Below are 25,967 nucleotides of genomic sequence, written 5' to 3' on the forward strand. Positions count from 1 at the left end.
TTTTTAATTTTTATTAAAACAAAAAGTTATTATTGTCAAGAATGAAGGTCAGCAGAGGCCAACCATTTCTTCATTGATATCAGTATCATTATGATAAGAATCGCATTTTAGTTAGTAGTTATAAAATTGTGGTATTAAAATCAAGATAAAAATGCCGTTGTGGAGTATATTTCTACGAAAGTGAGTACATTTCTATTTTAGTGATGACTTGGCAATTTAACAACTTTTAATTAAAATAAAACACGTTTTATATGCAATTACTACTCACTACTTATGTCATATGTTTCAAATTGGGTTTTATGGCAAAATGAGATTTTTTTGGTATAATTTTAGCACAAATTTGGGCGTTCAAATAACTACAAGAAGATGGAGGAGTACTTTGAGAAAGATAGACAAATTACTAATTGCAAATAGAGGTGAGATAGCATGTCGTGTGTTGAGGACTGCCCGACGATTGGGCGTAAAAACGGTCGCGGTTTATAGCGATGCCGATAAGAACTCGTTACACGTTTCACAGGTAGGTTTTGCTTTTAATAATAAAATTAAACCTGGTTTCATGCTAAAAAATAAACAGAAAAATAATCATGAAGACAAAACTGACTTTTTTCATCATTTCCATCGTTCCTAATTGAACCTAGTGTCTGATTTTTTTTAATGAATGATCGTTATTTTATATTTTTTATCTTTAAAATAATAAGGAAGATTTAAAAATTTATTATTTAAATTATTGGTCGTAGTTATGTAATCTCTGAACTTTATCCAGATTGTGATAATTTATTGTTATTATCAGGGCCCTCCTTTCACCCCCACCAGCACTGCTAAAACCATAATCAAATAATAATGTATTTTTATAACGATTTATTCAAAAAACAATAACTTGTAAAATAATAGGAAAAAAAACATTCTCAAATTTACAAATAATATGAATGAATATACACTTACACAGGATGTTCCGTTTTTATTGTTACAAATTTAAACAAGTGATTGGATATTCAATTCTAAGACAAAAGTTTCCTATAATCATGTATCGCAAAATGCTTGGTAAGGGAGCTGGAAGGGGGCTAATATGTTTTTGCTAATATTTTAGAAACCATTTAAGAAAAAAATACAAAATTTGGTTCTGATGATAACCTTTATACATCTAAACGAATCCAAACATCAAATGTCGAAATTTTTAATCATCGGCGTACGAAACTGGGGGAGTTTAAGGTAAAAAAATACCCTATTTATTTTGGCTTTAGTTTCTCGGTACCTTCAGCAACAAAATCTTAAGTTCGATAGTTTATCACAGAAAAGTCTCTCTTGTGTCGATACGACGTATTGTTTTTGAATAAATTAATTTACAATTTATGTTACACACCGATACAACATTCAAATAAATCAGAATTTACAGAATAATAAAAGCAAGAAATTCATATTTTTTAATCAACCTCAACTAATTAACATTACAGTACAGTAACAATAATAACATTAATTAAATGAATTTGTCTTTATCTAAAGGAGTTGTTCTAAGTGACCACCATTTTGGTCAATGCATAACTAAGAAACTAAAGCCAAAATAGATAGGGTATTTTTTTAACCTAAACCCCACCAGTTTCGGACGCCCCTGATTAAAAATTTCGACATTTGATATTTGAATTCGTTTAGGTGTACATATAAAGGTTATCATCTGTACCAAATTTTGTAAGATGGTTTCTGAAATATTAGCAAAAACCTATTAACCCCCTTTCAGGGGGTGTAGCTCCCTCACCAAGCATTTTTCGATACATATTTATAGGAAACTTTTGTCTTAGAATTGAGTATCATATCACCTGTTTAAATTTGTAACAATAATAACGGAACATTCTGTATAATATAGGATGAATATAAAGTATGAGACCAAGTTTTTTTTAATTCATTTGCCTCCAGAAAGTAATAATTAATATAAATCAAAGTGATATAAAAAATGTGATCGTATTTTGAGAATGAAATTTTGTTGTGTTTTTGGATTATTCGATTTTATTGTCAAAATGGTAACTTATGTAAAACAAAATTGACCAAAATCAAATATAAAGTAGATAGTTGTAATCGTTATATTATAACCTTCATGAGAAAAATGGTTTTATAGTGGGTTGCCATTTAAAAGAATAAAAAGTTTTGTAGAACTCAAAAACAAAAGAAAATCTCAAAAAATCATATTTTTGATAATACATCATCAATCAACAATCAAAAGATTTAATTTATTCAGTTTCAATTTGTTTTAAACATAACACTATTTCTATTTCATCTATTATTTTATTCTCAACGAATAATAAAGTACATACATACCTACTAGATTTATAAGTCAAAAACGAGGGAATAAAGCGTCATTATTCTCTTTTGGAAGAAAAATTTATTTTTATCTTACCGGTTTTTTGTGCTGATTGCTCTTGAAAAGTTGATATATTTTCAATTCTGGAACGCAAGTTATTCTTTCTCTCATATTGAAATTTTATAGATAACCATAGGTTGTTTTTCTTTTTTTTTTCTTAAATTCAAGTTTTTGCTTTTTGCACTACCCTATTTATGTTTGTAAGACATAATTAATATTTTGGTGAATATTGTAAGTTCACACATAAATGCATACAGTGCAGACGATACACACTCCAAAAAATTTATTGTGAAGCTAAAGTACTTTTTTAACGAAGTCATTTGCCTTATAAACTTTGAAAGTATTGATGAACGTGAAGAAAATACAATGTTTTTGTTTATTTTTTCGGGAAAAGTGAACAACTCTTGTAACAACTAATATAAAAAAAATTAAACTTTCTCAAATTTGTAATTGGCCCTTTCGTGGCCCAGGTTCATATTTCGCAGACCTCACGGAACTCTGCTCAGTACGCTACTGGTTATTATTATTAATTTTTACATCTACGATTTTTACTCATCCACAAACCAGGATTTTTTTAAAGAAAGTTTGGGTCAGTTCATAGTCTTTTTCAATCAACAGATACGCAGGATTTCCGGAAAAATCATTAAAAGATTTTAGGGGAGTGATTTCTTAAGAAATTCTAACTAGGTCAATATAAGAATAGAGTTTATATGGTTCTATTTCTAAGAAAATTAATCATAAAACACCAATCTGTTGGAAAAAATTGCAAAAACCTTTCTGTACAATTCATTGACCTCCCTTATTAAAGTACACAATTTTTGATACCACCAGTATATCTAGGGCCCAAATTAGGGTAGATGTACAGTTGAACAAAGTGAAAATGACGCCTCAATAAACCAGCCCCTGCTGGTAACCACAAGAAGGCAGGTTCGTAAATTATCGCATTTCAAATTTGACGTAGTTTCAAGATAAATTGCCATTTATTTATTTTTATTTTGCATTGACAAACGTCAAGTTAAACGTAAAGGTAATTTTATTAATGAAAAATTTAACAAACCATTTTTTGAAAAAAATTATGCATTGACATTGACGAAAAAACAAATCATTATTAATTTAATATTTTTTTAACTGTTTTCCAAAATAAAATTATTTTATAAATCATTTAAAATATTATTGTTTTACATACAGTCAAGTTTAAAATAGAGAAAGTCTATTTCGTACAAAAATTATGTTACTTAATTTAATTTTGGAAAACAGTTTATCAAAAAAATGTATTACATTAATAATAATTTGTTTTTTGTCAATTTCATCTTATTAATGCATAATTTTCTTTAAGAAATGATTTTTGTTAAGTTGCTTATTTAAAAAACTATACATTTTTATTTGATTTACAAGTAAGTATTACAATTATCAAAAAATAATTTTTGTAGCAGAACTATAATATTTCAAATAATTTAGCGGTTTTTTCCTGGTTAAATAAATAATTTTGATTCGTTTTCAATTACAATTACAAAACTAATAGAAAACTTAGGACCGATTTACAGAACGTGTTAAACCCAATTAAATTTTAATTCGCAATTAACTTGGCGTTTGTCAATGCAAAATAAATGGCAACTCAATTCGAATTAGTTTAATTCTGAAGTAAATTTTAATTTCACTTTCTGCTCAAATAATTAAACACTCGCAGTAAACACACACATGGAATATGGAATCACACCTTCTTCTTGCAAATAAACAATGATTTAATTTTTTTACATAAAATCATGTTCAGAATATAGGAATCCTATATCGTACAAAAATTATGTTAATTAATTTTATCTTGAAAAACAGTTAAAAATAAAATATTATGTTAATAATGATTTGTTTTCTATTTTATATTTTATTTTTATATTTTATATTATTTTATATTTTTCTTTAAGAAATGGTTTGTTAAAATTTTTTCATTAAAAAAATTTCCTTCAACATTTCTATTTAATTAATTTGATGTTTATCAATTCAAAATAAATGGCAACTTAATTCGAATTAGTTTAATTCTGAGTTAAATTTACATTTCGCTTTCTGTAAACAGGGTCCTAAAGGAATTTATCTTGAAACCGCAATCTGATAATTTACCACTCTGCTTGCACAGCAGGGGCTGGTTTATTGAGGCGTCATTTTCACTTTGTTCGACTGTACATTCTTCAAAATTTATTTCCACTAATTACTGAGATAATAAAAAAAGATTTTTTATTCTTTGTTTTTAGAGAGTTCTAACTTCTCATTTCCGGACATGGGTCCATTCGTTTTTTCATATTAATCTAAGAAATCATTCCCCAAAATAATGTGTTTTCCAGACATCCTGTATAAATAAGTGATAGAGTTGCGGTGTTTTACCAAACACTCTGTATAATTAATAGGCCGATGAAGCCTACAATATTGGCCCTCCACAAGCCAGCCAAAGTTACCTCCGTGCTGACAAAATAATAGAAGTCGCGCACAAGTCCGGTTGTCAAGCTATCCATCCAGGCTACGGCTTTCTTTCCGAAAATGTTGAATTTGCCGAAAGTTGCGAGAAAAACAACCTAATTTTTATGGGTCCTCCAGCTTCTGCGATTCGCGACATGGGAATCAAAAGGTACCTCCTCATATTTCAAACTTTCTCAATTAACTTTCCTAAAGCAAATCGAAGGAAATCATGTCGAAAGCCGGAGTTCCAATAATCGGCGGTTATCACGGAGAAGACCAAAACAGGGCAAAACTGAAAGAAGAAGCTTTAAAAATCGGATTTCCAGTCATGATAAAAGCCGTGAGAGGTGGTGGTGGTAAAGGAATGAGGATAGCTTTCACCGAATCTGAATTCGAAGAAGCTTTAGAGTCGGCTAAAAGTGAATCGCAGAAAGCTTTCGGCGACTCTGTGGTGCTTTTAGAGAAATTTGTGCAAGAACCGAGGCATGTGGAAGTGCAAGTTTTTGCAGACATGCATGGCAATGCTGTTCATTTATTTGAAAGGGATTGTTCGGTGCAAAGGAGGCATCAAAAAATTATAGAAGAAGCACCAGCGGTACTATTTCAAATTTCGTGTTGCGAACTATTGTTGAATGAACATTTTTAGCCTGGAATAAGTGAAGAACTGAGGGCTGAACTTGGGGCTGCTGCTGTAAGGGCTGCCAAGGCAGTGGGATATGTGGGAGCTGGAACTGTAGAATTTATTCTAGATAGGAAGAGTCATAATTTTCATTTTATGGAAATGAATACGAGGTTACAAGTGGAACATCCGATAACCGAGATGATTACAGGTAAACAGATTGCTCATCAAAACATTCGTTTTTTGTTGTTGATCTGTGTAATGAATTATTTTTACGTCACTTATCGCGTGTTAAAATACAGTTTCATTTCTTAAAAGCTTGCATGATGTTTATAAAAATTGGTTTCGGATTTCCCATTTGGTATTTTTCACGTAAACACTACTTATAATTAGCTGCACATGTCTCTTAATACAGGGTGTTTTGTAAAAAGACAAAAAAAAAGAAAAATGTCAAGTAAAATAAAATACCAGACCCTTAAAAAAATCTATCTATAAAAATTTAGAAGTTATGAGAGTTTAAATTTTGCACTTTGACTATTTATTTCTATTGGAAAAATAATTTTACGTTTTTTTTTGCTACAGGCTATTAGAAGAGGAAACAAAGAAGCTGTATCATGAATTGTAACTATTAACGTTATTTGTAGCTTTTATTGACAAACTTTTTGTGCTTTTACTGAATAATTATGAAAAAAAACATACCTATTCAAGATTATAAAAAAATGTCAAATGTCAAAAAATTTTACATATTTTTAATGTTTCTGGTACCTATCTTATCTTACTTGGCATTTGTCTTTGGACGAAACACCCTGTATAGTTTCAGTGGAAATTTTCAATTACCGCTTGCGGTCTTCTCATGTTAACCATTATGTAAATTTTTCCAATAGCGCAATATTTGTCTCACATAAATGAGGAAATGTTAGTAAATTTGACGACCTCTGATTTGTTTAAATTGAATTATTCAAGGAACTGACTTGGTTGAATGGCAAATAAAAGTGGCTCGAGGTGAAAAGTTGCCATTAACTCAAGAAGAAATAAAATTAAACGGCCATGCGTTTGAGTCTCGAATATATGCAGAGGACCCAAGTGGGGGCTTTTTGCCAGGGGCTGGTGTTTTGTTCTATTTGAGTAGTCCCCAAGTTCGGGATGACATGAGAATTGAAACTGGTAAAAAATCTTCTATTTTCAGAATAAATAAACTAAAATGTTTTATTAGGCATTCGAGAAGGAGGCGAAGTATCGGTTCATTACGACCCCATGATTGCCAAATTGGTTGTTTGGGGCCAAAACAGATCTGAAAGTCTTTTAAAAATGCAATCACTTCTCTTGCATTACAATGTAAGTTGTGGGTTTACACGTTGGAGCAATCTATTTATGGTTTTTTCAGGTGGCAGGCCTGGAAACCAACATTAATTTCCTTCTAGATCTTGTAAGACATCCAGAATTCATTTCTGGAAACGTCCATACTAATTTTATTACAGAAAACAACGATAGTTTATTTAAAAATAAAACAGTAACTCAAACGCAACTCATTCAAGCAGCTTTGAGTGTGGTGTTAGAAGACGAATTACTAGACATAAAAAATGCCATGAGTCGAAAAGACCAATTTAATCCATTCGTGGTTGAATCTGGATTTCGAATAAACCATAACTTAGTTCGTGACGTTAAAATGAAATTTAAAGATGAAGGTTATTATCTCATTTCAATGTTACAATTATAATTTTAGAAATTTTAGAAAAATGTGTTAAAATTAAATTTGTTGACCACAACACTTACGACATTTCGCTCGATGAAGGAAAGACTTGGACTAAAGTCCAGGGCGAATTTTACAAACAAGAAAACAAATTTAGTCTAAGAAGTACCATCGATGGTATTACCACCAGTGTGAATGTTTTCAGGGGTGATGACATTATTGCAATTTTCGATGATGTAATTTTATAAGTTTATGTTAAAACTTTAATTAACGTTATTTTACAGAGTGGTAAAGTGGAATTTAATTTAGAAAAGCCATCGTTTGTGACAATTCAAGAAGATGAGTCTTCATCGGGAGGTTCGTTGAACAGAGCTGTTGCCCCAATGCCTGGTGTCATAGACAAGGTTTTGGTCAATTCAGGAGACCAAGTGAAAAAAGGCGATTCTCTCTTTGTTTTAATAGCTATGAAAATGGAACATGTGGTGAAGGCAGACCGGGACGCAGTTATTGAAAATATTTATTTCAAAGTTGGTGATAATGTTCAAAAGGACGTTACTGTTATACAATTTAAAGAGGAAAATGTTGCGAGTTAAAGATTTTAAATAAATTGTGAGTTTTATTGAGTTTTTATATTTTTTATTCAAAACTGTTTATTTGTCCAAAATATTTATGATCTAGGTAGGTACTTAGACTTTTTAGATAAAAATTATTTTGCAATTTTTATTAATACTGACAATCTTATTTGTATTTTAAATTGTGGTTCCGGAATAATTTACAAGTAAGTACATACGTTTCATGCCTTGTATACCAAATAATTCAGAACCAGTTTGAAATATCTTCTATTTGGGCACCTTCCAATAAAAATTTTAACTTTCTAAAAATTTTAATTTTTAAAAATTAAGAGTAGTTTTTAAATTAAATGTTTTTTTAGTTATTCCTGAAAATACTAAAAATGTTTCTGATTTTTTATTATAGTTATTTGTTTTACAAGAGAGGAAAGTGTAGCTTTCCCTCCCATAGGTGGAAGTTACAGTAACCACCCAAGGAGGAAAACATGTTTTCCTCCAGAGGAATACATACAATTTTTCATAGAGTTTAAGTAAGAAAAACTTCAAAACTAACAGTTTCTCTTATATTCTGAAAATATTTACTTTCCCGAGAGGTAATTGGCTACTGTTCTTTCTGAAATCTCTATATTGAAACAGACTCTGTCTACCTATTTCTTTTTTGTCCTTTCCTTTAAATATAGATTTAAATAACTAGTAAACTAAAACAAACCATAAAAATAAGAGGATTAAAAATCCACGAACTTATATTATTATACTTTATTATTAAAAAACAAATAATTGCATTTCTTTTAAGAATTTTTTTAAATTGTCTCTATTGTTAAATCTAAATAAGTTGAGAAAACATTGTCGAAGTCGCTTTACGTTGGTTTCCCGCTTGATTCTTTCTGTTAACAACTTGAAAATTTTTTGAACTCTATCAATGAAACATTTTAAGGGTAAAAGCAATTAATTTCATATTAAGATAATAAAATTTAAATTACATAAGTGCAAGCACGTGTAGACCAAGTAGAATTTTTTGTTTTTAATGACGACAGTTCCATTTAAGATAAATAATAATTGAGTCATTTTTTAATGAGGAAAAACCGCGATAATTATTTGTGTTTTTGCGAAATAATAATGTTCTAAAAGTGAATTTTACTTTTTTGGAAATGACTATTGAAAACTTTATAAAAGTTTCCCTATTTTTAATTCAAACTACTGTTAAAAATTTTACTAGGTGAATTACTAGATGAATTTAGGTACTGTTGGGCATTGAAGAAAATTTATTTTATGTAACCAAAAGGACATTTTCATTTTTATCTCCATTTTAGGTTTTACTTCGCGTATTATAAGACAACATTGAAAGTGTTATTGGCTAAATGCCACCAGATTTTCTTGAGAATGTGTTCTTGGGACCGCCCTTGCTTTTATGCCGGTAAACGGATTAAGAAAATTTACTAAACTATTTCAAAATCGGTTAATAAATTTTCTTACTGACTATATTAATTCAATGATTATTACATTACTAATAGTCATGTTATAAATAATACATCAAGATGAAGATTATTTATGACTTTGAGATTAAATCTTAGGTACAAGTAGATTAACATGGATTAGTGCAAATTATAAATCGTAATGATAGCAAAAGGTTTAGCTCTGTGATTTATTATCTATCAAAAAATTATTTTTTTTTTGTTTTTTATATTTTTTTATTGTCTAAACGCATAATTTTCTATAATACCTCGTCTTTAAACTTCGCATTTGTACTGTTATACATATTTGTCTTACTGGACTTATACCTAACGTAAATTACTATTAAGTATAGATAAACGATACAATAAATAATAGTATATTATGTAACTAGTTCAAACATTCGTTCGAATGTTTAAAGAAGTTTATACACGTGTTACATACTATACTTTTTCTACGACCACCACAAAAAAATTATTTAAATTAATAGCTATAAGATAACAAGTGTTTTAAACTATAACTTGTGTTGTTTTCAAAATTTTTTGCAAAACAAATAAATATTAAATCAGAAATTTTACTAAATGCTGAAATTATTATAAAAAAGTATGGCAAAATAATGTCAAAATTGACAAAATTCCAAGATAGAGTATGTTATGTACAACATAAGAGGCAAGCTTAAATGCACCATATAAACAGTATAAGGTATCAGTGTTGAAAAAACAAATTTTTCACTAATTTATTATACTAAAAAATTAAAGGAATTTTTTCATGTAAAACTTTTTTTTTAACATTGGTTTGTGGGGGTCTCTTCCCCATACGTCAAAAATTTTAAACAATAACAAAACAATAAATTGAAACGTAATTATTCTTTTATCGTTTACGTTTACACTATAAAATTTTTTATTACGTGTAAAGTAACTAGAAATATTTATTTTTTCACCTCAAAATAGGTGAAGTAATCATCGACAATAGTGATGTAAGTATATTCGTTTTTAAAAGTATACATAATTGTTTTTAAAATTTCAAATGACTGATCGACGATTTTAAAATAAATCATTTTATTGACAGGTCAATAAAATAAACAATGATCCGTCCTTGGTCAAAATCTTCTATTAAAACATTTATGTTTAATTTTTTTTATGCAGTTTGAAAATTTAATAAAAAATAATAAGAAAAAAAAATAATAAGAAATAAAAAAAATAACTAAGTTTAAAATAAGAAGGAATTCCATCACACTGAAAAGATTTAAAATTTAAAAGCGGATTTAGATAAGCATATGAAATACGATGCTTTTATCAGATTATTAATTTTAAACTGACATCTCACAGTTTTATGTAGAGTCCAAATTAATGGAATAACATGTACAGTTGTACGATTACCTATCATAAACACCCATTATCATTACACCTTTCGTTGACGATTGTTTAATTGGACAATAAAATGTCTGATCAAATGAGTGCCTGTGATACTTTTGCGAATTGGTATTTTAGCAATAGGAAAAAGAAAAGGTATTTTAATTACTTATAGCAACTTAATTAAAATTTATTGTTCTGTGAGTAATATAATAGATGTGTGTGGTGTTTTATTTTTTGGTATAGTCGATTAATCTTTTATCTAAAATAATGTACAACGCATTTGTTCCTTGTTGACTAATGTGTTGATTGTGAAAACGTTTAGATACTTAATAATATGATGAAAAACACAAGTGTAGTTTTCAGATGATAAAATTAAAAATATGTTTTTGTCTGATGTGCAAAAGTTTCAGAATTATTTTTTACCTTATTACGGGGCTTCCAAAATTTTAAGCATAATGTTCACTTCCTTTACAAATCATGCCAATTTTAAAGAGCATTTAAAAGAGATTAGGTTGCAATTTTTTGTACAATAGCCTTAACTACTATAAACGTTGTATAATAATAACTAAATTTTTATTCTTGAATTGGCTGCATTACAGAGTATAATGGAGATATGTGTGTGGGTTTGAATAATTACATGAAATAAAACTTATTAAATAAATTAATTAAAGTTTATCTTATGTGAAGAAATAATTTTGTGTAGACTATTTAGATTTTAGCTTGACATCCTTGTAGCAAGGACAAAATCAGGTGTCAAACCAAATAGAAAATTTCAGAACCGTGTACGAAAACTACTTTTCTATTTGCACAAGGAAACACTTTGCCAAAGTTTTCAAAAGTAAACAAATTAATAAAAACAAATACGATGTCATGAATGATTATAAACAAGAATGCAAAGCAGACAATTCTGTTAGTGCTGAGCAAAGAGTTGCGGAGGTCTCGACTCTTACATGATTCATTCAAAGCTTCACTTTTTCTCGACTCAAGTAAAGCAGAGTGTGTTCTTACAATGATAGTAAGTGGAAATAGAACAGTGAAGTTTATAAGTTATGACTGTAAAAATTACAAGTTAATACAAGTGCAAAGAACTGTTTTTTTCACTGGATTTAAGTGTCTGTAGGGAAATTTGAAATTCAAAATGAGTAAAGAAAAAAGCATTCCTGTTACGATTTCTGAATCTGCTGAGATCAAAAATGATCACAAAGAAGAGCCGGAAGATAAGTAAGTTGATTAATTGCAAGAGCATTTTTTTGTTTTTGACTTATTGTAATTTTTCCTTCATTATTTAATTAATCTATCTTCGACTCTGATACTAATTTGACCTTTATCCCGATTATCATGAACTTTATTAATAGTAGTCAAATTAACTATTCTGGGTGTTTATCTTACAGCATTGTTATCGCAGTTTTACTTTGAAGAAACCATAATTTTGAAACGGCTTTGGCGTCACTTTGAGAATATTTTAAAAACAGTTTACGCTTAATTGCTACAATCTTTACTTTTAATCGACCACAAACAAGCAATTTAATACCTGGATTAACCGGATTTTATTCCGATTCAGTAGAAAATTAATAAAACATCTTAAACCAGTCATCATTAACACAATTTAGCTTCACATTGTACCCTAAGTGCTCTAAATCAGGAGACTCTTTTGAAATTGTCCAACAATGAAATGGCATTGAATAGAAGTTGCGTAAATTATCACAGGGTAAATTATAATTTTTTTCAACAGGAAACACAAAAAATTTACCTGCAAACAAAAAGTAGCTTTAGTAATGTTAGCAACAGTGGATTTTATGAGTTTTTGTTCAATGTCGATAATGGCACCTTTCTACCCTCAAGAAGCAGCGACTAAAGGGATGTCAGAATCAATGGCAGGGTTTGTTTTCGGTTTTTACGCACTTGTTGTATTTTTGTCTTCACCAGTATTTGGTAAAATTGTAAGTTTTTTGAAGCTGGAAGCAACAAAAGTAACGCACTTTTTTAGTTACCTAAAATAGGATTGAAATGTTTATTTACCGGAGGAGTATTAATATCAGGAATATGTAGTTTAGTTTTTGGGTAAATTGCAAAACTTGTAATTTGTTGTATTTTAACAATTTTTATTATTTTAGAACCTTACATATCATTGATGATTATACACTATTTACGACATTTTCGTTTCTGATAAGAGGTTTGGAAGCATTGGGGGCTAGCGCTTACTCTACTGCTAGTTACGTTATTATTGTAAATATTTTCCCCGACAATGCGGGAGCCGTAAGGGTAAGTTACTTTTTCTCCCTGTGCGATTTTTTTTTAATTTTGTTATTTAGGGCCTTTTGGAAACATTTGTCGGTTTGGGAATGAGTGTAGGGCCGGCTCTTGGAGGCCTGCTTTTTGCGGTAGTTTTGTCAATTATTTCCAAAATAATTTTTTTGTAATTAATTTTTTTCTCTAGGAAGATCGGAGGTTTTGGTCTACCATTCTACGTAATTGGTTTAATTATTATTCTGATAGCCCCACTCAACGTGTATCTTTTACCTTCGGCCGAAAGTAAGTTTATTGTTATCATCAAAATTATTGCAACGTTTGCTGTATGAAATTCAAGGCTAAATTATAAATTTCTTTGTGCCAACAGCACCGGCAAATTACTTAAATTAAGTTAAATGGAAGATGTGCAGTTAAAATAATTGTTTTTGTTTATTTTTGTTATTAGTGGATATTTTCAGGATGTGCTGTGGAGACAAAGAGCGGTTCTTTTACCAAACTTTTGAAACTAACTCCTGTAATAGTAACATGTTTTATAATAACGGTCATTGCTATGACTTGGAGTTTTCTGGATCCAACTCTAGAACCACATTTGCGAAAGGTACAATATTTTGATCAAAAACAGAGATTTTTACATTTTATTTTAGTTCAAATTAAGTCCAGGCAATATTGGACTTATTTTTCTTCTTTTGTCGGCAATGTATGGAATTTTCAGTCCTGCATGGGGATGGGTGACCGACAGACTTGATAATTATTGGTGGTTAATGACTTGTGGACTATTTTCTAACTCTGTCAGTTTACTACTGTTGGGCCCCTCTCCTATTCTGTCATTTCTAGAAGAGTAAATTGTAATTTATTTTTTGTTCATTATTTGATTTTGTTTTCTAGTTCAATTTGGCTAAACATCGTGGCTTTATCAACGTTAGGGATATCAGTAGCAATGGCTTTGATGCCCACATATCAAGCAATCTTGGATAGTGCCCTGTAATTAAGTTTTTTTTTAATTACAATTAATTAATTTTTTTTTATTTAGTGTTGGAGGTTTTGAAGACAATTTGGGGACTCACAGCGTAATTGCCGGTCTTTGGTCGTGTGTATATTCTCTGGGTGAAGTCCTCGGGCCTATAATAGGGGGAACACTTCTTCAAAATTACGGATTTTCCTTAACTTCGACTGTGTTTTCGTTGTTGAATCTAATAATGGCTACGTTGGGAACGATGTATTTTATACTTAGGCGAAAGTCCAATAAGGATCGCAACATATTTCTTGATCAAACTGGTTTCCAAAAATACAGACAAAAAAATGCTGAAATTATTTTAGCAACTAAATTGGAAAATGGTGAGAACGGAGGATGGATTGCAAAACTGAAATAGTTCAATAATATATTTCATTTTCTTTTGTATAATTCTGCCAAGTTAGATAAGAAAGTGTGCGGTTATGAAACAAGATGTTAGGTACTCTCTGAGTAATTTACATATATTAGTATAAGTATAGGTAAATGAGAAGTTGATTATATAAAAATGTATTGTTGATACAGTTTTCGTTTTATTTGAAACCTACTTTAAAAAATGCAATCAATTAAATAAATGTGGCAGTTTTTTAGTGGCTGTTTTTATTTTAATTTTTGAAAAAGAATTAGGAATCCATTATACAAAGTTGTTGGCATTTTGAATAGTGTTCTTTCGTTTGTTTTTTTAACTACCTAATTAGTTGCGTGTTTTGTTTAATATTTGTCAGAAATAATTTGTGGAATTTTTTCTTTTGTATATCCATAACTCACTTGTTTATCTTTTATGTTATTCGTAAAATTGTTGCAAATGTAATAGTTGTGAAATAAAACTTTCGTGTAAAAAGCCGAAAAATATATACATATATTTTAGATTTTTACTTAAACATAGGCAAAAATGGTATTTGTTCGTATTCTTAAACTTAAAAACTTTTACCCGCAAAGGTGACAAAAGTAACTCATTTATGACTAAATGACACAAGTAAAAGTTTTACTTCTTAAGGTTGAGCTATACTGGGAATAATGTGTTTCTAACACACAGGGTGGCGCCATATTTAGCGCCGACAGCAGACAACACTTGGTTCTGCTCATTCTACCCTAAACAGATTTGGTTCATTTCTTCGTTTCTTTGGGATATATCAGTCTTTCGTATTTCTATTAGTCAGTAGAGGGCTTTTTTCTAAACCGTCTTCGAAAATGTTTCGACTAGACAAGTGGATGCATTTTGCTGAAACACCGATTTATAATAATCAGTAATCACTCTTGTTTATTAATTTTTGGTTATTTTTTATTTACTAGAAATGGGACATAATTTTTCTTTTGCTGTAATTAGTAATTATCTAGAAAAAAGAATTAGGGATTATATTGCAGGTAAATTAGACTTGGTCGACGAACACGGTGGGAGTTATTTTATAAAGAATTTTATTTATCTCAACTTACCAAAAGAAATTTGAAAAATATGACAAATAAGAAGTAATTAAAACTGTAAACTATGAAGCCGAACTACAGTGCGATCAAAAAGTCTGTCTATCAAGCAAGTGTAGAAATTTAAAACGTACGTCTGTGGAAGATAAAATGTCACAATCACAAATGAGAAATGTCAAAATACTTTTTATGTAAATTATGACAGGAAACCGGGGTGAACGATTTTGATGAATAAATACCAACAAAATTTTATTTTAGTTTGTTTTGAGACGTTTCATAGAATAATTTAATTTAATTAGCTCAATGTTTTAATTTTTATAAAATATTTTTTTGACATCTAGATAACATACGAACTGCCATGCAACATACGTCCTCAACTAGGACGCCTACCTTATAGAAAGACTTTTTGATCGCACTGTAGGTATAATGGTTTTTATAAATTAAAAAAATATAGGTAAATATAACAAATTAAAACAAAATTTTTATAATAATTCTATTGTTTTATTGTTTCACATTTACATTTTGTATAGTAAATACAAAAAGATAATTTAATATGCACCTACCAATTGAGTGTAATATAAAGGAATGAGATACATATTATGTTTATCGTTATTAAATTAATGTGTATTACAAAAAGTTAAAAAAAATAATTTGCCCCGCAAGAATCACGAGGAGAAAATGATTTATTAAGAAACGAAGGAAAAGAAATTATTAGTACAAATACAGGGTTATTCATAAATATGAAGCAATATTTGAACCTCAAAAATTACCTATAAAATGATGTTAATTTTTATGAAAACTCGTGTCCTATCTCTACTGATAAGAATTTGACAGCCCTTGGAATTTGGGTATGGAAATTTGTTTTCTTTTAATAACTTCGGAACCATTTGACCAAATAAAATTTGGAATAGTACATACTTTTTAAACTGGTAATGACGAAAACCGGATACATCTACTCAATTTCCGGTTCCAGCAGTTTCAGGTCACATTTTCTGTGTTTTTTCATTTTTTTTTTGGCCCCTTAACATTAATTTTTTATTTCTCAAAACAATAGAGTAATCAATTTTGAATAAAAAACGAATAACCTTTAATACTCCTAAAATGGACGGTTTTAAAGATATTTTAATTTAAAGTGAGAACTGCACTACACTGAAAGCAAAAAGTATGAATTTTGAATGAGTGATATCCACGGGAACAAATGACCATGGTCACATATTTTGCTGTCAGGCATCTGTCAACTTGAGATTGGACAATTATTAGACGATTAATCGAAAATGTTTAATAAAGTAGTTTACCTCAGACTCCAAACATAACTTAGAATAAATCCAAATGGATCTCGTAGCATTTCATTCATAAAAAATTCACAAAAATTTATCGGCGAAGTTATCAGATGTCTCGCAGCGATTTAGGTGACCATGGTCATTGGTTGCCGTAGATACCATTTATTAAAAATTTATATTTTTCATTTTCAGCGTTGTGCAGTACTCACTTTAAATTAAAATATCTTTAAAACGGTCCATTTTAGTAGTATAAAAGGTTATGCGTTTTTTATTCAAAATTGGTTACTCTATCGATTCAAGCAATAAAAAATTTGTGTTAAGAGGCCAAAAAAATGGAAAAACACAGAAAATGTGACCTGCAACTGCTGTAACCGGAAATTGGGTAGATGTATCCGGTTTTTGTGATTATTAGTTTAAAAGATACGTTCTCGCAAGTAACTAACTATTTCAAATTTTATAATATTTTGTCAAATGGTTCCAAAGTTATTACAAAAAAAAACAAATTTCCATTCCCAAATTCCAAGGGCTTTAAAATTCTTATCAGTAGAGATAGGACACGAGTTTTTATAAAAATTAACATTATTTTATGGGTCATTTTTGAGGTTCAAATATTGTTTCATATTTATGAATAGCCCTGTATATCGGGCTATTACAAAAGGTCGGGACTGATTTTGAAAAGTTGGATTAGAGGAATAAATTTTGAGAGAAAAAAAAGGAGCAAAAATCTTATAAGGTACTAATTTCTTGATTATCACTCATTATCATTTATTCCTGTGGACGTTTTTACTTTTACATTTACCAATGTTGTCTCTTTCGCTGCTTCAGCAATTTCTGGACAGGTCGTACATTGTAGATCATCAGTATTCGACATTTTACACTATTAAATGTACTAGTCATCAATACACAACTGCGCTTAAAGGTAATGCTTATATTATTAGTGTCTTTCTGATAATTTTAAGACAGTTTACATATATCAGTAAGATATAGCTTTTTCAAACTTTTTCGACCGTTTGTATATCTACATAAGAGTACTTTACAATATTAAAAAACGTAATATGTGTGTATAAGTGTGAATTTTAAATCATTTTGTAAAATTATTAATAGCAATTCATTAATTGTGTTACGAATAATTATAATTGTGTCTTTGCAAAAGTGGGGAAATTTTCCGAAAGTAATAATAATCCGGTGTATCGTATGAAATACAAAAAATATATATACAGGTGTCTCAGCGAGTTGGTAAAGTTATTATTGACCTTTAATTTTAAGATTAAAAAAAAGTATATAGAAAATTGATAGATACTAATCTAGTGCATCGCTAATTATTTTCAACTATACAGCGTGTTCCAAAAATAAGTTACAATACAAATTTGTGTTTTTTAAATGAAACACTGTATGTTTCTTGGCATTTCTAAACATAGCTTTTTATTACAATGTTTTAGTTTTTGTGTAATGGATTTTTAAAAAGAGTACGTTTTTGTCAAAAAAAAAACAACTTATTTCAAAAACTAAGCAAATTTTGACTAGAAATTATTAATTACACCGAGGTTGATTTTAAATAACTGTAACAAAAAACTTTTGTTATAGAAAACACTATTAAAGTCATTTAACAATTTTGGAGATACTACATGAAAAAAAATTTATAAACTCGTTTTGAAAGAACTTTTTTTAAATAAAGTAAGGATTTATGTTTTTTTCTATTACAATTATTTAAGACTAATTTCTTCCAACTAAGATAAGAAAAATTAACGTATCAATTTTATCAAAAGCTTTTTTAAAGTCGTTACAGACATAATATACCTACATCAAAAGCACATTTGGAAGTATCATAGTATCGTTTTTATATTATGAGAATATTGTGTGATTGGCATATTTAGTATTTTTTTTCATTAAGTACTACATATTTTTAAATTTTTTATTTTTTTCAGACGGGAACTTGTAACAAGTTTTTAAGCAGTGAAGTGGGACATAAAAAATCGCGAAACACAAATTATATGTCAGAACTTCCTATACATTTACCTGACTATAATTAAAAAATGCATTTATCCAATTTAGAAACAGAATTACAATAGATGTGTTTTCCTTCACATGAAAAGGAAGTGATATATTAGTTATACCTACCTCAAACCTCAATTATTATATAAAGCGTAAAAATCTAACATTTTCAATTGCTCATTATTTACACAGATAATCTTGCAAAAATGTGATTAATCAATACAGGAATGATTATCCAAAAAATCAACACAATTCGCAGTTGCCTAATTTTACCAACAATCATGTAAGTTAAACAAATAGTTAAAATTACATAACTAATTGTTTTAGGTCTGTGAGAAAACAAGGACTAGGTTTAGCAATTATTGCAATCATCGATTTAATGAGTTTTTGTTCGATAAATGTTTTGTCCCTTTTTCTCTCCAAAGAGATGACTCAAAAAGGTGCTTATTTGTACATCTTTGAACTTCCTATAAAGTTCACAGTACTGGTCACCATCACGTCTTCGCTGTTTTTGGGCCTAATTGTAATTTAAAACTGATTGGTGGATGTACAAAAGGAAATAAGGTTTTAAAGAAATTTTTAGGTTCCGAAATATAATCAAAAGGATTTGTTTGTTGGGGCTGTCGTGCTTTCTAGGACAGGATCTATACTCTTTGGGTATGTTTATTTTTTTTTTTAATCAGTGTTTAAGTTTGTTTTTCAGTGTTTTGTATTATTATGTTACGGATGAAACATTTTTTACATGTTTGGCTTACATTCTGCGAGGAATCGAAGCAGCAGGAGCTTGTGCTTATTTCATTTCAGGATATGTTCTCATTTTTAGAACTTTTTTCGAACATGCTGGAATAATTCGAGTAGTTAACTTATAACTAATCACAATTTTAACTAACTGTGAAACAATTTACAGGGCTCTTTAGAATGTGCAGTGGAAATCGGGACAACAATCGGACCACCTGTAGGAGACTTATTTTTTACTGTAACAAAATACTTTTTTTAAATATCCAGATTAAGAGTTATTAATTTTAGTTTAAGGGGACTGGACTTCCGTTTTATTTTGTAGGAAGTTCTACAATTTTCCTAGCCTTTGTGGGACGATATGTTTTGGAAGAAGTAGGGAAAAGTAATATGAAAACATTGATAATTAAATAATTGAAAAAAACTTATTCTATTTTTTTAGATACTTCAAAGCAGTACAAGTCTTTCAGCCATTTTATGCAAACTCCTGCAATTCTTGTCACTTCTTGTGTCGTGTTAACAGTTTCCCTGACGACTAGTGCATTGGATCCATCCTTGGGGGAATATTTAACAAATGTAACTTTCTATTGTTTTTCAAAAAAACTGTTAAAAAGCAAATTTTAGTTACTCCCGTTTCGACAAAGTGGCTATGCTTATCTTTTTATGTCAGCAGCTTTTGCATTTTCAACTCCTGCTTGGAACTGTTTGACCGAAAAACTGACAAAATTTGAATGGATTATGCCTGTAGGGCTTTACTTAACTGGACTCGCAATAATTTTGTTGGAATTACATTTAGTTCGTAATAAATTTGAGTAGGAAAACAAACAACTGAAAAATGCAAATAATTAATATAATTTTTTAGTGAATATTTCAAGTTGATAAATGTGTGCATGTTGGGTGTGTGTATGGCCATGTCTTTAGTCCCAACGTTTCGAAGTTTTACTACTGCAGCTTTGTAAGTACGTTTAGAGTTAATTTTTTTTACTCAAAGTAATATATGGCGAAAACCCGGAGTCGATAGGAAGTTAGTTTCGGCTAGGGAAATAAGTAATTGAAAATTTCGACTTTTTGAAATAAAAAAATAAAAACTCGAAAAAAAATCACTTCAAGGTCAAAATGGTTTAGGATAGCGACGATTCCGGAGGGCGGTACGGATATTTTCCGGGCACTAGAAAAATGCAACATTTGGTCGGATTTAAAATGAAAAAAATTTACAATTTTTTCATAGATTCACACTTTCAAAAATTCGACAACGTGTTTTGTGTACTTTTTGAGTTCATAGAACCCTTAGCAATACAAAAACTAGTATTTAAGTAACAACACTTTGAGTCTTCTAAGTCAAATTTCAGAAATTAAAAAACAAAAGTTTTACAAAAAAATTTCGTTTACGAAAAAGAAAAAATATTTATTTTATTTTATTAATTTTTTTGACAGGGATGTAAGAAGGGCCACTCTATGGGGTTATCTTTGAATCAAAAAGTTTAACTCTAGTTTTTGTGTAATTAAAATAAGAATTTTATTTTATATTTTTGACTAAATATCCTAACACAAATTTTGCATAGGTATATTATTTTTATACACTTTTCAAAGTTCCTTGAACTTCGATTTTTGTCAAAATTTTAGTCGATTTTTGATATCCGTAACGGATATCACCTAAAAATTCCGAAATTATTATCTAAAACTTCTTTATATTTGGTACCTACCGTTGAAAAGCGCCATTAATTCGTATTTTATAAAAATAATAGTATACCTGTATGTATTACACAGGGTGTTAAAAAAAGATTGTAAAATATTTAAGGAGGTAATAATAATAGTATGAACTAAAATAAACAAAAAAGTAATAAACAAAGTAACAGTTTCGGAGCTATCGAATTTTAAAATTTTTAGAATTCATACTAGAAGCTTCTCTGTTTTGTTTGTACAGACTGCAAATAATTGATTAAAAAAGCAAATAATTTTTGATATCTCCGACACCGTTACTTTGCGGACCCATGTTTATTAAGACTCTTTTGTTTGTTTTGGTCCATACTATTACCTCATAAAATATTTTACAATCTTTTTTTTAACGCCCTGTATGTTATTAGACCTAAAAATGATAGTTTATGTGACCAAGCAGAATGTGTAATTTGTTGATTGTAGTGAGGCAAATAATTCAGATGAGCCACATAAACTTACTGTTACTCCAAATAAAATATACTATTTTATCTGCAAACGTATACAAATCGAGAGTAAAGAGCAACACTACATATAATCAGCAAGTAAATGAACACAATAATTAGGACGTTTTGGAACCAATGAAATCGTAACAACGCTTATAAACAAACATTAGGCGTCAATTCGGAATTTTGTGTTGAGATTTTCGAAAGTGTTTATTAACTAATGCATGATTAGTGCAGTTAGTAGTGCAAAATGTCGAATGCTGTTAATCTACATTTTACTTATACAGAAATAAAGCCGCGAAAGAGGCAAGAAAGAAACTACATTGGTAAATGACAATAATATCATGATAAAAGTAAAAACGCTTAAGCGTTTTATTTAGTAATAAAACTAGTCACTTTTGTAACATTTGCGAATAAAAAAGATTATTACTCTGCTTATTCCTATTTTTTCAATTTATTATTTCTAAAAATACTAATTCTAATGAAGTTGCATATATAAACCAATATTTCCAACGTTTTTGCGATCTAGGTTTTTTGGGATTTACTAATGAAGTCTTATGTTAAAAAAACAAAGCCCAAAAAATAAAATATACGCACATTCACGATTTCTATAAGTGTTTTTCAGCGAGTAATAAACTAAAAATTGCTTTTAAACTGATTGCTATTAGGGGTCAAAAGTAACATTATTCAAAATTTTATTATATCAATTTTACGACTTTCTTGATAAAAAAGTTATAACTTTTGAGTTTTGACGATTCATACAAAAAAAATTCAGTTTTGTTGATATGATATAGTAAAGGATTGGTCTGATTTTGGTCATATCGCCGATCAAAAATATTTTACTAAATAATAATTTTTTACTTATTCATTATCTTATCTATACAGAGCGCGCCAGAACTCGCGCCCCAGAGAAAAATTTCATTTAAGATAAGATACGAGGAACATTTGATATTTTTTTATATCTATTTAATGATACTGATGATCTTGTATATGTTTTTTTGTAATTATTTAGTATAGATGCAAAAATTTTGCCAATAAAAGTCACAAATAATATTAAACAGAGATACAATTTAGGCTACAGCTTTCTTGTTTCCTCTTCTAATAGCCTGTAGCAAAAAACATGAAAAATTATTTTTCCAACAGAAATAAATAGTCAAATTGCAAAATTTAAACTTTCATAACTTCGAAATTTTTCTAGATAACATTTTTTCCATGTTCCTTGTATCTTACCTTACGTGGCATTTTTCTCTGGGGCGCGAGTTCTGACGCATCCTGTAGATACCATAATAAGAATAGTTATGTTGGAATAGTTACAATTCTTTATTTTTAAAACCTTATAAAATCAATTTGCGGGTACTAGTCTCAAGGTTATTTTTTTGTATTTGTCGTTATATGTTTATTAACAATTATTGTCAACGTTTGTTGTAATTTCAGCGAGAATGGATACGAAAACAATGTGACAACGCACAGTTTCGTTATCGCAACTTGGACATTTATGTTTTCTTTGGGCGAAATTTTGGGACCGACTATAGGAATTCTCCTTTATAGAAAATACGATTTTTATGTCGTTTGCTGGTTCATAGCGACTCTCAACATTTTGGTGGGTCTACTCTGTACTGTTTTTTTCTATTGCAAAAGAAATAAACGTAACATTTGTTGCAAATTTCATGTAACTGTTCATTTTAAATAAAAATCGGTGAATCATTTGGAGTTTATCATTTCTCTATCCTTTTTTGTAGTTGTTTTAAAGGTCACACGAGTTGTGTCGTATGTGGCTGGTAGTTTGCTGTCTAACCGTTAAAATAAGTGGTGATTGTAGATACTTTCAAGTTTCAGTATTGTGCAATAAAATTATACTGGTACGTAGAAGAAGAAACTTTAAATAAGAACATCCGATTTGGTGATAGCAGACAACGCATCATCAACAGTTTTAGATCGTTGGTCGTTGGCATTTTTGCCACAAAAGCAATAGACTTCAATTATTAAACCGATATTTTTCCATCGAGATAGTTTATCAGTGATCCTGAATTACGACAGTTCTCTAGTTTGTTTACGTTTTAAATAATGCTCAAAGCCAACTCAGTCAAAACAGAATAAACAAGATAGATATTTGTTCTATCGGTGATATCAGTAAAATTATCAATTTAGGTATAAATCAGTAGCCACGCGTTATTACCAAGATTTATTTCCTTCAAACTTTGTGAGAAAAATTGCGAAAAATGAAGTACAGTGATCTACCATCACCAGAAAGCCCCGATTCTAGTAAAAGCAGTTTCAACATTTCCTCGTCAACGGATGGTAACCGTCCACGGAATCGGAGCAAATCCCTTTCCAACATTTCTCCCGATAATTATTCTCCGGGAGAAATCCATCGAATCAAGGAGAGATTATTAAGGTACAAAAAAATCAAAAATCTCGTTTTATTTAATAGCGATTTCAAGGACGAACTCACGACTGGAAAGATCTACCTTCAAAAGTTTCACTCGAAAACAAAAACTCACTTTAACTTCCTTAGCTTTAGTCGATTTTATCAGTTTTTGTTCAATGTCCATCATGGCACCGTTTTTCCCAAGGGAGGCTGCAGAAAAGGGTTTGTCGGATACAGTGTCAGGGTTTATTTTTAGCTTCTACGCTTTAGTCATGTTTCTGACTTCACCAATTTTTGGAAAAATTGTGAGTAAAAATAATTTGGCAAATTGTAATACAATTTAATTTCAAGCTTCCGAAATTTGGTGCAAAAGGACTTTTCTTGTCAGGGATGTTTATGGCGGGCATTTGTAATTTACTCTTTGCGTAAGTAACAAAATTCGATTTTAGCAAAAATAATTACAAGGTTTTAGAACTCTTGAATATGTCAAAAATTACACACTATTTACGACGTGTTGTATTGTGATTAGAGGGTTTGAGGCCCTTGGTGCTAGTGCTTTTTCGACAGCAAGTTACGTCTTTGTAGTCAACACTTTTCCTCAAAATATTGGATCTGTTTTGGTATTAATTACAATTTTCTGTTCAAAATAACACAAAGTGTGAAATTGTAGGGCATTTTGGAAACTTTTGTAGGCCTAGGAATGAGTACAGGCCCGGCTTTAGGCGGCGTTCTTTATTCGGTATGTATTTTCAAACCAAATCATTTAAGAATTTATCTATATCTTTTACTTCTAGACAGTTAGGCGGTTTTAGTATGCCATTTTTCGTTTTAGGAATTGTTATGGTACTTTTTGTTCCACTAAACCTGTGGATGTTACCAAAAATTGAAGGTACATGAAAAAATTTCATGTGTCACACCTGAAACTATTTTTTTTTTAGACTGTAATGTTTCAAATAGACCACCATCTATCTGTAGACTGATTCGAGTACCAACAGTTGTAATAACAGGACTGGTGGTAGTAATCGTGTCCAGCTCTTGGGCTTTTCTCGACCCAACCTTGGAGCCCCATTTAAGACAGTTTAATCTAACTCCTGAAAAAATAGGGTTGATATTTTTGTTATTTTCTGGACTTTATGGTGTTTCAAGCCCAGCTTGGGGATGGCTTGCCGATAAAGTCAATAACCATTGGTCGATGATGGTTGTTGGGTTATTCATGTGTACCATTGGGTTATTATTGCTAGGTCCATGTCCCTATATTCCATTTCTGAAGAGGTGGGTTATAAAAAAATTAAGCAAAAAACAAATTATTTTTATTTCTAGCACACTATGGCTAAATTTAGTAGCCCTATCAATACTCGGAATCTCGGTGGCTTTAGCACTACTACCAACATTTCAAGGCCTTCTCAGTAGTGCGATGTAAGTTGAAATAAAACACACAACATGTTAAAGATTGTATTGTTTACTTTAGAAATAGCGGTTGTGGCGATACTCTTTCGACTTACAGTGTCATCGCAGGAGTTTGGTCTTGTGTTTACTCCTTGGGGGAGGTTGTAGGTCCCTCCTTGGGGGGCTTTCTGTTACAGCACTATGGATTTCCCATTACATCTACAATAATGGCCAGTATGACTTTTGGTTTGGTTTGTATTATTCAAAATCTTTTAAGTTGAAGCTACAATAGTCGTTTTTTAGGCTGTGATAACATTTTTCTTTTTTGTATTAAAAAATAGTAACTGTAATGATCAAGACTGCGTGTCTGATAGTGGTATTAGTGGATCTTGGAGGGGTATACCTAGTGACAGTGATTCCTCTGAAACCACCCCATTAATTTTATCCAGTATAGAGTGTAATTATAGATCATATACTGAAGGAAAGTTGCAGTATTATGAACAAAGCAGGAGGCATGATAGTCAGGTAATTTTGCATTTTTGGTCAATCTAATTAATCAAAATACATAATTTTTAAGATGGGAGAAATCGACAGCAACCAAGTAACTGACGTTAGAGGAACTGTTAATATAACTGCAAGAGGTGCTTGTGAAGTTTAAAATGTAGATTGTGGGTTACTTATATTTTTTTACCAATCTTACAATTAATTGTTTTAAATTAGACTCTTTTAAATAAAAGTAAATAATTTATTTCGTGGAAAATATGCATGTAAACAGTTTTAAGTTAGATCAAGTTAGATAAGGTACCCTAATTGGGCTACCTAACCTTTATCATTTTTTTTAATTGTTAGCGCAATTAATCTTCAAGAAAGAATGTGGAAGCATAACATATTT

General features: G+C 29.9%; 3 protein-coding genes across 3 annotated transcripts; all 3 read left to right on the top strand.

Annotated features, from left to right (window-relative positions):
- Window positions 1-40: 40 nt before the first annotated feature.
- Window positions 41-7,727, top strand: LOC123012460 (methylcrotonoyl-CoA carboxylase subunit alpha, mitochondrial). Its single transcript, XM_044410398.1, has 10 exons — window positions 41-180; window positions 334-517; window positions 4,747-4,964; window positions 5,009-5,390; window positions 5,442-5,625; window positions 6,378-6,578; window positions 6,628-6,749; window positions 6,799-7,099; window positions 7,147-7,340; window positions 7,389-7,727. The coding sequence occupies exons 1-10, from the start codon at window positions 152-154 to the stop codon at window positions 7,695-7,697; spliced, it is 2,124 nt and encodes a 707-aa protein (XP_044266333.1). The 5' UTR covers window positions 41-151; the 3' UTR covers window positions 7,698-7,727.
- Window positions 7,728-11,200: 3,473 nt separating this feature from the next.
- Window positions 11,201-25,823, top strand: LOC123013882. Its single transcript, XM_044412736.1, has 23 exons — window positions 11,201-11,698; window positions 12,210-12,417; window positions 12,465-12,538; window positions 12,592-12,739; window positions 12,790-12,858; window positions 12,919-13,009; window positions 13,186-13,325; window positions 13,372-13,565; window positions 13,613-13,708; window positions 13,758-14,096; window positions 22,756-22,934; window positions 23,061-23,099; window positions 23,527-23,716; window positions 23,763-23,994; window positions 24,041-24,114; window positions 24,162-24,309; window positions 24,360-24,428; window positions 24,488-24,578; window positions 24,628-24,961; window positions 25,010-25,105; window positions 25,158-25,326; window positions 25,379-25,600; window positions 25,653-25,823. Exons 1-23 carry the CDS (start codon window positions 11,616-11,618, stop codon window positions 25,731-25,733), a joined length of 3,366 nt encoding a protein of 1,121 aa, XP_044268671.1. The 5' UTR covers window positions 11,201-11,615; the 3' UTR covers window positions 25,734-25,823.
- LOC123012475 (MFS-type transporter SLC18B1-like) lies at window positions 17,334-22,883 on the top strand. The gene is made up of 11 exons (XM_044410422.1): window positions 17,334-17,354; window positions 18,361-18,710; window positions 18,755-18,950; window positions 19,011-19,084; window positions 19,131-19,281; window positions 19,335-19,403; window positions 19,454-19,547; window positions 19,605-19,738; window positions 19,787-19,974; window positions 20,025-20,121; window positions 22,756-22,883. The coding sequence occupies exons 2-10, from the start codon at window positions 18,655-18,657 to the stop codon at window positions 20,119-20,121; spliced, it is 1,059 nt and encodes a 352-aa protein (XP_044266357.1). The 5' UTR covers window positions 17,334-17,354; window positions 18,361-18,654; the 3' UTR covers window positions 22,756-22,883.
- Window positions 25,824-25,967: the final 144 nt, after the last annotated feature.

Source organism: Tribolium madens, unplaced genomic scaffold (assembly GCF_015345945.1).
Source record: "Tribolium madens isolate multiple individuals breed KSU strain unplaced genomic scaffold, Tmad_KSU_1.1 Scaffold_96;HRSCAF=242;Tcas5.2_LG5, whole genome shotgun sequence".
NCBI classification, from domain to species: domain Eukaryota; kingdom Metazoa; phylum Arthropoda; class Insecta; order Coleoptera; family Tenebrionidae; genus Tribolium; species Tribolium madens.